We start from the raw sequence: 12,405 nt of genomic DNA on the forward strand, positions 1-12,405 counted from the left end.
GGGATTCTGGTCTGCTAAGGAAAACTTAATCAGATAATCTTTCTAGAAGAAAGGGATGGTAAATATGACAAGAATGTTATAATGAGCTACACAAGAAAATCAGAAAGCCTCTATATTGCTCCTTGGTGAGATCTCACCTTGAGAATTGCGTACAGTTGACACCATATCTCAAAAGAGATATGGCAGAATTAGAAAAGGTTCAAAGAAAAGCAACCAAAATAATAAAGGGGATGGAACGTCTCCCATATGAGGAAAGACTAAAGAGATTGGGGCTCTTCAGTTTGGAAAAGAGACAGCTGAGGGGGAGGGGGAATATTATTGAGGTCTACAAAATCCTGAGTGGTGTAGAATGAGTTAGAACGAATAGATTTTTCACTCAATGAAATTACGTGGAAGTGCTTTTAAAACAAATAGAAGGAATTTTTTTTCACTCAACAAATAATTAAGCTGTGGAACTCATTGCCAGAGGATGTGGTAAGAGCAGTTAACATAGATAGCTTTAAGAATGGTTTGGACAAGTTATTGTAGGAAAAGTCCGTAGTCTGCTATTGAGATAGACATGGGAGAAGCCACTACTTGCCCTGGGATCAGTAGCATGCAATGTTGTTACTCTTTGGGTTTCTGCCAGGTACTTGTGACTTGAATTGGCCATTGTTGGAAACAGGAATCAGGGCTAGATGGACCATTGGTCTGATCCATTAGGGCTGTTCTTAATTTCTTACCATGCTCTAAAGGTTTTCAGAGGTCAATTGTGGTGTTCCTCAGGGGTCGGTGCTCGGACCGCTGCTATTCAATATATTTATTAATGATATAGAAACAGGGACGAAGTGTGAAATAATAAAATTTGCAGACGACACCAAACTATTTAGTGGTGCTCGGACTAAAGAGGACTGCGAGGAATTACAAAGGGACAGGAACAGGCTAGGGGAGTGGGCGACGAGATGGCAGATGAAGTTCAATGTAGAGAAATGTAAAGTATTGCATATAGGAAGCAGAAACCCAAGGTACAGCTTTACGATGGGAGGGATGTTATTGAATGAGAGTATCCAAGAAAGGGACTTGGGGGTAATGATGGACATGACAATGAAGCCGACGGCACAGTGTACAGTGGCCGCTAAGAGAGCAAATAGAATGCTAGGTATAATCAAGTGGGTATTACAGCCAGAACGAAAGAAGTTATCTTGCCATTGTATCGGGCGATGGTGCGTCCGCATCTGGAGTACTGTGTCCAATATTGGTCGCCATACCTTAAGAAGGATATGGCGATACTCGAGAGAGTTCAGAGGAGAGCGACACGTTTGATAAAAGGTATGGAAAACCTTTCATACATTGAGAGTCTGGAGAAACTGGGGCTCTTTTCCCTGGAGAAGAGGAGAATTAGAGGGGACATGATAGAGACTTACAAGATCATGACGAGCATAGAGAAAGTAGAGAGGATCAGGTTCTTCAAACTTTCAAAAACTACAAGAACGAGAGAGCATTCAGAAAAGTTGAAAGGGGAAAGATTCAAAACCAATGCTAGGAAGTTTTTCTTCACCCAACGGGTGGTGGACACCTGGAATGCGCTTCCAGAGGGCGTGATAGGACAGAATACGGTATTAGGGTTCAAGAAGGGATTGGACAATTTTCTGAAGGAAAAGGGGATAGAATGGTATAGATAGAGGACTACTACACAGGTCCTGGACCTGTTGGGTCGCTGCGCGAGCAGACTGCTGGGCACAATGGACCTCTGGTCTGACCCAGCAAAGGCACTTCTTATGTTCAATAAAACCAATCCTGATCCAGGCTAACACTGGGTAGTAATGTTTCACATGAGCAAGTACATAATTGTACTATCAGAATATGCAACTGGGTCATCACACAAGGGAAGACCATTACAGCCAAGTATTTGGTAGGAAAGAACCACATTCTAGAGGTCAAGCTGAGTAGAGGGAGATTCCATGAGTGGAGAACCCCCCTTGTGCATCTCTGAACATAAGAACATAAGATTTGCTGCTGCTGGGTCAGACCAGTGGTCCATCGTGCCCAGAGGCCTATTAGAGTCTAGCCTTATTTGCATATGTTCTGTTCCTTGTCTTGAATCCCTGAAGGGTGCTTTCCCCTATAACAGCCTCCGGAAGAGCGTTCCAGATTTCTACCACTCTCTGGGTGAAGAAGAACTTCCTTACGTTTGTAGGGAATCTATCCCCTTTTAATTTTAGTGAGTGCCCTCTTGTTCTCTCCACCTTGGAGAGGGTGAACAACCTGTCTCTATCTACTAAGTCTATTCCCTTCATTATCTTGAATGTTTCGATCATGTCCCCTCTTATCAAGGGAGAAGAGGCCCAGTTTCTCTAGCCTCTCATTGTACGGCAACTCCTCCAGTCCCTTAACCATTTTTGTTGCTCTTCTCTGGACCCTTTCGAGTAGTACTATGTCCTTTTTCATGTACGGCAACCAGTGTTGCAGTATTCCAGATGGGGGCATACCATGGCCCGGTACAACGGCATGATAACCTTTTCAGATCTGTTTGTGATCCCCTTCTTAATCATTCCTAGCATTCTATTTGCCCTTTTTGCCGCCGCTGCACATTGCGCGGACGGTTTCATTAACTTGTCTACAAGTACTCCCAAGTCTTTTTCCTGTGGGCTCTCTATAGTGTTACTTCATCCATAGGCCATGACATCATAGCCAACCTATAAAGTTCTTCAGTTGTCCTGTCCTTAGATTGGGAAGAGGCTTTTGTCTTTACAAATCTGCTCATTCCTTTAGTGAAGCTCAGAAGGTACCAAGGAATTGTTCTACTCACTGAGCTGTATTGTCCAAGACTGATGGCAGATCCGGTATCAGGGCTTAAGGCAGTGCATCCTGAGATTTCTGGTGTGCTGTGACACACTGGCGAAGAGGAGAGTGGTCCACGCCGGCTGCCTGCCTACGGGACGTGCCTCCTGCGGCGAGAGGCACATGCTGTAGGAAATCAGCTGGCGTAGATGACTCTCCTCCTGGCTGGCATCTCCTTCTCGCCCCGAACCTCCTGGATCTCTCCACCGGCGGGTCACGGCCAGATAGGCCTCCACGCATGCATGGCCGTCAATGCGATGACATCACGCATGCACATGATGTCATTACATCAATGACCGCACACTTCCGGGTGCCTTCCAGGTAGGACACTGGATTTAGTGTGCCACCGTCCGGAAAGTTTGCGAGACACTGGCTTAAGAAATACGGGAACTCATTTTCCTGTCCCATCCCGTTGAGTTCTTTTCCTGTCCCTACCCCATTCTTGCAAGCTCCGTCCTCATCTGCACAAGCCTCAAACACTTTAAAATCCTGAGTAGCAACATTCTAGAGCTCAGACTGTGATGTCATAATGCCTCATTCCACCAATGCCTAAGCTCCGCCCTCATCTGCACAAGCCTCAGACACTAAAATCATAAGTGGCAACATTCTAGAGCTCTGATTGTGATGTCAAAATGCCTCATTCCACCAATGCCTATGCTCCGCCCTCATCTGCGCAAGCCTCAAACACTTTAAAAGCATAAGAGCAACATTCTAGATTTCAGATTGTGATGTCATAAGGCCTCATTCCACCAATGCCTAAGCTCCGTCCTCATGTGCACAAGCCTCAAACACTTGAAAATCATACATGTTTGAGGTTTGTGCAGAGCATACAGGAATGGGGGCAGGGACAGCGAGAAAACTCATGGGGACGGGGACAAAATTTGTTCCCGTGTCATTCTCTATTAAGGAACTCTCAAACTGATTCATTCGGGGTCTTCCCTGATGCAAATCATACAGAACCAGGTAGCTCTTTGTATCGCGACATCAGATCCTACATCCTAGATTTTGAAGAAAGCATTGAGTTCACCAATTCTGATACTGTGTCTTATAGTGGAAGAGGTCTGCTGTCTGATGTGAGGAGAAGGCCCAGCGCTCTTCTCTCTTGCGAGGTGATGATGCCCGCTTCCGGAAACTGGTATGTTGTCCTTAGAGAGCAGATAAGAATATTGTGAGGTCACAGATCCTAATTTGTCCTCTGCTATAAACATGGACCCACACCTTGCTGTCTAGTTGATGTATAAACAATTAGAATTTCAGTTATAAATCGTCTCTTATGTGAATTCCCCAACCTTTACCTCTAAGCTGGCTAATATTTAATAAGGGTTGGGATGGAAAACACAGAGCTTGCTACTTCCTTTTCTAAATCTCTTCCCTGTTCTTGGTCTGCTTTTCTCTCAGCTTTTGGGGGCCGATGTCACTGAGTCTGGTTCTTCTGCAGGGTCTGACTTGCATCTTCAGGTTGTGAAGCTTGATTTTATTAGAGAGAGAACCTGAGGCTGATCTGAAGCATTAACTGTTTTGGAAACACCGCTCTACAGACCACTACCTAACAGAGCAAATCAAACCTTCTTTTTGGGGGTAATTAATTGAAACAATTGCATCCACCTTTTGTGCCCGCTGCTGCTGTGTTCTGTGGCTTCCTTTGCCTTGTGGTGTGATCAATATTTTTCCGTCTTCTGGTACTGATGCTCTGCTCGGTGACTTAGACACAGGATCTGAGTATCCAGAAGTCACATGCCAGCTTCTTATATTGTTCAGCTGGACACTGTCCTCATGTCATGTGAATCCTGAAGGGGGAATATGATTGAGATCTGTACCCTCCACTTCCTCTCCATTTCCCCCTTTTTTGTCTATAATATAGGGATTTACCAGCCTAACAGATATTCTGCTGCACAAAACTGACAACAGGAAATTAATCTGGCTCATTTTCTAGTGGGAGGTTTAGAAGAACTTAGGACCATTTGAAAAACAGTCTGCGAGACATCCGTGTTCCTAAGGCTCCCTGGAGCCTGGAGCATTTCTAAAGAAGTCTGACTGGAAGCGTCTTGAGGGGAAATTTTTCTGAAGTCCTTTGTACACAATGGGTTCACCCTTCGGATCCTGTGCTGTTCAACTGATTAATTTATTGATGGACTTTCCAAAGAGTTTGTCTACTTCCTGTTTCTCCTCTCCCATCATTGAATTTTCTGATTAAATGTTCTGTCTTCCTACAGATAACAAGAGGATAAAGAGTCGCCAGTGGCTCAGTCTTGCGGCTATGCCAAAGATGAGCCTATGGACCTCCATCTGTGTCTGCTGAGGTCTGCTCTGGGCTTCCACTTTTCTGTGTGACCCTCAGCTGACAGTGAGTATGTAAAGGGGACCTGAGGAAGTGCAAAAGCAGCAGGACGTGTGGCTGAAGTATCACTTTCCACTGTTGTCCGTACCTTCTCCGCAAGTGAGCAATGACTTATAGGGCTGTGCAGTTGTTTGAAACGTACATTTTCTGTTATTTCTTTCATGCCACCCTCACAAAAACAAACATTAATCTGTCATTAATAGTGTGAACTGTTTTTCCAGGACGCACCCTCTTTGCAGACAGTGGGTGCTGTTAACGACACCTGCTCCTGCAACGAAATTTTCAAAACGAAAGCAAAATCCTGAAGATGACATGAGAAACCAACCATAATGGCGTCTTGTTTATTGAAAGCTTCTATACCGCTACCAATGACTGGGGAGTCAATTCAGAGCAGTTTCCGTGCGTTTTCCATGTAAATGCAGACAGACTACCAGTATCGCGCCCTACATTCATTCCAAAACCTACTTACTGAGGCACTTAATACCAATATCGTGTATTATGTTCATCGAAGATCTGTTCATTCTCGTTATCTGCACTTATTTATCTGATTCTCGACATTTGGGGTATATTGTTTGTGTTCACCCTTATGGCCAAGGTGCTATGAAGCAACTCTCTGTCTTCTCATGCCCTAACCCCCCACTCTGCTTCTCTTGGGCCTCTTTATTGGAGCTGTCTTGTATCCCAATTAACCATCGTATTACTTTTAAAATTTTACTTTTAGTATTTAAAACCCTCAATTCATTAATAAATTACTTATCCCTTATAGCACTTCGCGTTCTCTCCGGTCCACTGATCAAAAGCTTATAGTGGTCCCCTCTTTGAAAGTTATTGGAACTCGACAACATGATATGTTTTCAGTGATGGCTCCGCAACTCTGGAACACCTTGCATTTAAGAGCGGAAAATGATTTGAGTCGTTTTAAAAGTAACTTAAAGAGTTTCCTTTTTAAAGATGCTTTTAATCTTTAAATTATGCCCAAATTTTATATTCGTTTTCTTCGTGGTTTCTACTCTTCCCTCTCTAATATTCTTTCCATTTATGGATCTCCTCTGTACTTTAAACCACAGTTCTTCAACCGCCGGTCCGCGGACTGGTGTCGGTCCGCAAAAAAATCTTGCCGGTCCGCAAAGGATTCAGGACCCCGCCGCAGCAAAATGTACCGGCGTCAGCTGACGTGCAACTTCCTGTTGCCGTCGCTATGCCGGCACTCCTGCCTGCCACCACCGACTCCTGCCGTGTTTGTTTCCGCACCCCCAGAAAAGCAGCGGCAGGTCTGTGTGCTTTTAACTTCGGCACACAGCTGCCCCTAGGCAGTATTTTAGCGCGGTTTCATGAGGCAGCCTCGGGGCCTTTGGTAGGCCGGCCCACATCGCATCATCGAAGCGAGCCGGCCTACCAAAGGCCCCAAGGCTGCCTCATGAAACCGCACTAAAATACTGCCTAGGGGCAGCTGTGTGACGAAGTTAAAAGCACACAGAGCTACTGCTAGCCTACATAGAGGGAACATTTTCTGGAGAGGGAAGGAGGGAAGGGAGAAGGGGTACTCCTGGACAAGGTAGGGGAAGAGGCTACTGCTGACAGGGGAGAAGGGAAAGGGAAGGGATGAGAATTACTGTTGGATAAGGGGAGGAGGAAAGGGAGAAGGGGTACTCCTGGACAAGGGAGGGGAAGGGAAGAGAAGAGAATTACTGTTGGAAAAGGGGAGGAAGAAAGGGAGAAGGTTCTGCTGGACAGGGGAGGAGGGAAAGGGAAGGGATGAGAATTACTGTTGGATAAGGGGAGGAGGAAAAGGAGAAGGGGTACTCCTGGACAAGGTAGGGGAAGAGGCTACTGCTGACAGGGGAGAAGGGAAAGGGAAGGGATGAGAATTACTGTTGGATAAGGGGAGGAGGAAAGGGAGAAGGGGTACTCCTGGACAAGGTAGGGGAAGAGGCTACTGCTGATAGGGGAGAAGGGAAAGGGAAGTGATGAGAATTACTGTTGGATAAGGGGAGGAGGAAAGGGAGAAGGGGTACTCCTGGACAAGGGAGGGGAAGGGGAAGGGAAGAGAGTTACTGTTGGATAAGGGGAGGAAGAAAGGGAGAAGGTACTGCTGGACAGGGGAGGAGGAACATTGGAAGGAAACAGCTGGCAGGGAGATTAGAGGAGGGGAAGGAGTCAGGATGGAATGGAGAGATCAGATGAGGGAAAGGGGAGAGACAGAGGAATGACAAGGTAGAGAGAGATTGATGCTGGGAAGGGGGGTCAGATGAAAAATAAGGAAAGAGGGACAAAGATGCTAGATCTGGTGTAGGAGAGAGGGGCATAGAAAGAACGCAGATACCATATGGGAGGGGGAGGGGTAGAGGGCAGACAGTGGATGGAAGAGGCAGATGCTGGATTGAAGAGACAGAGGGCAAATGCTGGATGGAAGAGAGTGAAAAGAAGATGAAAGCAAAAACCAGAGACGACAAAAGGTAGAAAAAAATAATTTTATTTCTATCTTGTGATTAAAATATATCAGATTTAAAATATGTATCCTGCTAGAGCTGATGTTAGACATAACTGGGGAGTGCAAAGCCCAGGCAGTGCGTCTTTAGCTTCCAGCTGGCTTAGGGCTCTCTCTGACCAGGAGGCAGTTGCCCTAGTTGCACTCCCCCTAACACCATTCCTGCCATGTGTGACTGCGGTATTCTGTTAGCATGATATTTGTGTAGCATTCTGTAATAATTTGGCTTATTCAGTTTTCTTGATAGTAGAGGGGATATATGTGAAGGGGAGGGGAGACGGGGGTTTTGTTGATCCTTGCCCTGTATTATTTATGTTTATAAAATGACAATTGTACAGAATATTGTTTCTTTTTATACTTTAATAAAGTATGTTCAATATAAAATCATAACTATTTGAGGCTTGTGCGGATGGGATCGGATGGTTAACGGGACCGAGCTTGCGGGGACAGGGCGGCAATGGGTTTTTAAAAAATTTCAGTCTTATTAGTTTGCCGGTCCACGAAATAATTATTTTATTTCCGCCAGTCCATAGGTGTAAAAAGGTTGAAGAACACTGCTTTAAACCATTGAATTGGAGTTCTGTCCCTTTTTACCTTGTGCATTGATTGGTCTGTAAGTCTATTTGTCTAACCCATTATTTTAAATTTTAAATGGTATGTCTAAATATATGCTTATATTTTTTTATTAATGTTGTATCTCGCTTAGTAAAATTAAATAAGCGATTCATCAAACTGAAATAAATAAACTTGAAACTTAGCATTTTATGTAAAGATAATATTCGGTTTTATTCTGATTATATTTGATGGCTGGCTTTATGTTGTACGTCACTGTTATGTTTTAGCAAGTAATGCTGCTTCATGATTTGATGTTTTGTTTGTTCATTTCATTGTATTTTTTTTTGTTGTTGTTGTTTATTTTCTAGATTGTAAAGCACTTTGATGGGCTTTTAATTCAGAGGATCGTTGAGGAAATTTTACAAATGAAATCAATGGAAAGGAGTAAAACGCGGACCTGACGGACCTCGCGGATCTAAACCCGCACGTCCTTAAAAATCTGAGGTCCGTGCCGCTTGTAATTAAGTTTCTGGCTCTGACAGACCTCAGTGACAATTTAGTGCTGACGGATCCGTCTCAGCATAGGGAGGGAAAAGTATTAGGATCCGTCAGCGCTACAATGTCACCGAGGTCTGTCGGAGCCAGAGACTAGTGCTGGAGCGGCTCTAAAACGAATCCTTTCAACTGGTTTCCTGCAGCCCCAGTAAATCAGCTCTGACAGACCTCGGTGACATTGTAGCGCTGACGGATCCTAATACTTTTCCCTCCCTAAGCTGAGACGGATCCATCAGCGCTAAATTGTCACCGAGGTCTGTCAGAGCCAGAAACTTAACTACAAGCGGCACGGACCTCAGATTTTTAAGGACGTGCGGGTTTAGATCCGCGAGGTCCGTCAAGTCCGCGTTTTACCCCTTCCCTGAAATCAATGATATGTTTATGAATGGATAATGAAGTCCAATGTCGACTTCACTTTCTTTCATCCCTTCTTCTCTGTTAGGAGTCAGCTATGGATAATGACAGTCCCACAGACCTGGAGATTAACGAGCTGGAAGAGGAAGAACTATGGGACATGATCGAGACTCATCGGTGCAAGATCGTGCACAGTCTGACTCCCAGCCGCCTGACCCCGTACCTGCGCCAGGCCAAAGTACTAGACCAGCTGGATGAGGAGGAAATCCTGCACAGCCTCTCTTTTACAAACACTGCTATGCGCACAGGTCAGAGGGGTCACTAAGACTGTTAGCAGGAGTGTGTGGCGTAGTGGTTGGATCTACAGCCTCAGCACCCTGGGGTTGTGGGTTCAAACCCCGTGCTGCTCCTTGTGACCCTGGGCAAGTCACTCAGTCCTCTATAGCCCCAGGTACGTTAGATAGATTATGAGCCCACCGGGACAGAGAGGGAAAATGCTTGAGTACCTGATTGTAAAAACCACTTAGATAACCTTGATAGGCGGTATTAAAATCCTAATAAAACTTGAAACTTATGGCCATGGCAAGGGAAGGAAGCAAAGCAGTTATCGGGGGGTCTGAGCACTTCATGAGGTCCCCTTGGAGAAGCTGGGCAGTGTTTCATTGTGTCTGCCACTGGCTCGGTCCATGCCCTGGGCTCTGGGATGTGTGGTTAGAGGAGTTTGTCTTGTATAAATAAGTTCTTATGGGCGCGGGACATATCTCTGCTCAGTTCAATCCATTTTTTAGGGCATCGGGATCCCTACTGGACCTCCCCCTCTCATGTCCATTGAGGTTCCCTCTTCATTTTACATACATCAGAAAAAATGCCATTGGCACCACTGCCCCAGGAGCTCTTTACAAACATGACTGCATGCCATGATTATGTGCCTCGATACTTGCCGTCGGTGGCGTTGTCCTAGTCACGTATCATTAAGCTTCCTTCTAGGGACTAGTAATCAACAAATTCAACAAGTCACAGTGGCCGAACGGAATTCCACCTAAAGATTTCCTGCTCTCAGTGCCCATGTTCTGACCTCCTATAACACAACTACGTTTGATCTGGTCTTCCTTTATTTTGAAGGCTTCCTACTGGATCGTTTGAAAACCCGTGGAAAGAATGGGGCCATTGCTTTTCTAGAAAGCCTAAAACTTCACAAACCTGAAATCTACACCTTGATAACTGGCAAGGAGCCATCTTTAGACCTCAACAGCTTCAGTGGTAATTGACTTCTTTCTCTCACAGTTCAGATCGGATTGTTTTGAGGACACCATACAGAGGAAGACACTTTGAGCGGGGTTATGTGGTATTACTTGGAGAGCTCCTCAGCTATGCACTGATACTTTTTTGTCTTTCCCTTTCTTTTCAGGCCTGATCGAGACCTCCAAGTTGACAGAGTGCCTGGCAAAGGCAGTGGGCAGCCTGCAGGATGAGCTCCTGCATGAAAAGTGCCAAAAAGTGAATCTCCTTCACCAGTGTCGCAAGATGAAAGAGAAGATTAACCTGCTGGACACTAAGAACAAGTCTCTGACAGACATGGAGGAGGAGCTTCACTGCCTGAGGAGGGACCGCAGCGCTCACTACCACGAAGTACTGAAGCTGAAGGACGAGAAATATGAGCTGTCCATGCGCTATACCAGCGCACTGCAGGAGAAGGACCTGGCTATCACCAGGTGCCAAGAGCTGCAAGAAAAGGTGCTAAGAGTAGCTGGTGTTAAGAAAGGTTTGGACAAGTTCCTGGAGGAAATGTCCATAGTGTGTTACTGAGAAAGACATGGGGGAAGCATCTGTTTGCATGGAATGTTGCTACTCTCTGGGATTCCGGAATCTTGTTACTCTCTGGGATTCTGGAATCTTGCTATTCTTTGAGATTCTGTATGGAATGTTGCTACTCCTTGGGTTTTGGCCAGGTACTAGGGAGAACGGACCACTGGGCTTGATGGACTGTTGGTCTGACCCAGTAAGGCTATTCTTAGGTTCTTATTAGGAATGGGAGAAAGCTCTGTGAAAATACACAAGGCATCACCAGCTAGGGAACATAGTGACGGGGCCACAGTGGAGGACAGGAGGCATAACCTCGTGGTCAGAGAAGCAGGGAAACGGGGGCTCAAATCCCAGGGGCAGTCCTTGTGACTGGGGGCAAGTCACTTTAGGTTCAAACAATTTTTATTGATGCAAACAACAAGAACACAATAGCAAGGCACCCCGAAGGTGCACAATACAAAACAAATATGCATCATATAAATAGTATAACATACAAGGACAAAACAAGACGAATATCGACCAAACCCCCCCCCCCCCGCACACCACTAAGAGCGTGCATGGGAAGGAGAGCGGAAAGGCACCCCGAGGCCCTGGACTCTGATGAGCCCCGAGGAAGCCACACCACTCCCCCCCCCCACTGAATCCCCCGTACACTGACCATAGCAAAATCCCAGAACCTACCCATACCCCTCAATCCCACCCCAAACCCCCCACCCACCCAAAGGTACTCCCCACCAATACTCGCCAGTACTCTCCCAGCCCAACTATCCGGGCACCCACATTAGAACACCCATCTCAATACCGCACTATGGCCCTTTGGATGCAAATCTTGCAAATATGGCTCCCAAATATTCAAGAACAACAACTTACGCTTCCTGGCCCCTCCCGTATCTCGCGCCTCCCAGATGGCCAACTGATACAACTGGTTCCGCCAATGCCAAAATGCCGGTGGGTCAGGGACCGTCCAGCTTTGAAGAATACACTTCCTAGCCAGTAAACTCATCTTCCTGCACAGAGCCCGATTCCCTTTAGGCAAGTGGCCAAAAGCCTCCGGTAAATCCAAGATAAAGTGGGCTGGGGTACTGCACAGGGCTCTCCCAATCAACCCGGACATGTAAAAGATTATACGCCTCCAGAAGCGCTGGATGATGGGGCAGGTCCAGAAGGCATGTCCCAAAGTGTATCCCCCCGACCCACATTTATGACACAGAGGTGTAGGGAGACCCCCACTATAATACAGCTGAGTGCGAGTGTAATATGCACGCAATGTCACCCTATAATGCGTTTCCCTAAACCAAGCACATGGGGTAACCCCAGGCGTCGCCCTCAAAGTACGGGCTACATCCCATTGTCCCAAATTAATGTGCAATTCCCCCCTCCCATTTACTCCTGATGTTCTGGTAATCTTTGGCAGGTTGTAACTCTTGCAAGCTAGCATGAATACTAGACACCGAGAGGGACACCCCCCTCCTCCTGAGTAAACAGTGCCCGC

At 46.1% G+C, this 12,405-nt stretch overlaps 1 protein-coding gene across 5 annotated transcripts in view; it reads left to right on the forward strand.

Annotated features, from left to right (window-relative positions):
* The window catches only part of CARD14 (caspase recruitment domain family member 14), a 53,447-nt gene that overhangs the window by 12,178 nt on the left and 28,864 nt on the right, over nt 1-12,405 (forward strand). Inside the window, exons 1-5 of one of the 5 annotated variants that reach the window (XM_033961643.1) lie at nt 4,238-4,398; nt 5,034-5,164; nt 9,199-9,418; nt 10,233-10,370; nt 10,519-10,844. In XM_033961643.1, coding sequence (XP_033817534.1) covers nt 9,208-9,418; nt 10,233-10,370; nt 10,519-10,844 — 675 coding nt within the window. In that variant the 5' untranslated portion in view covers nt 4,238-4,398; nt 5,034-5,164; nt 9,199-9,207. The other 4 variants (XM_033961647.1, XM_033961644.1, XM_033961645.1 and 1 more) reach the window with 4 other exon arrangements.

This window comes from Geotrypetes seraphini, chromosome 10, assembly GCF_902459505.1.
Source record: "Geotrypetes seraphini chromosome 10, aGeoSer1.1, whole genome shotgun sequence".
Lineage (NCBI taxonomy): Eukaryota > Metazoa > Chordata > Amphibia > Gymnophiona > Dermophiidae > Geotrypetes > Geotrypetes seraphini.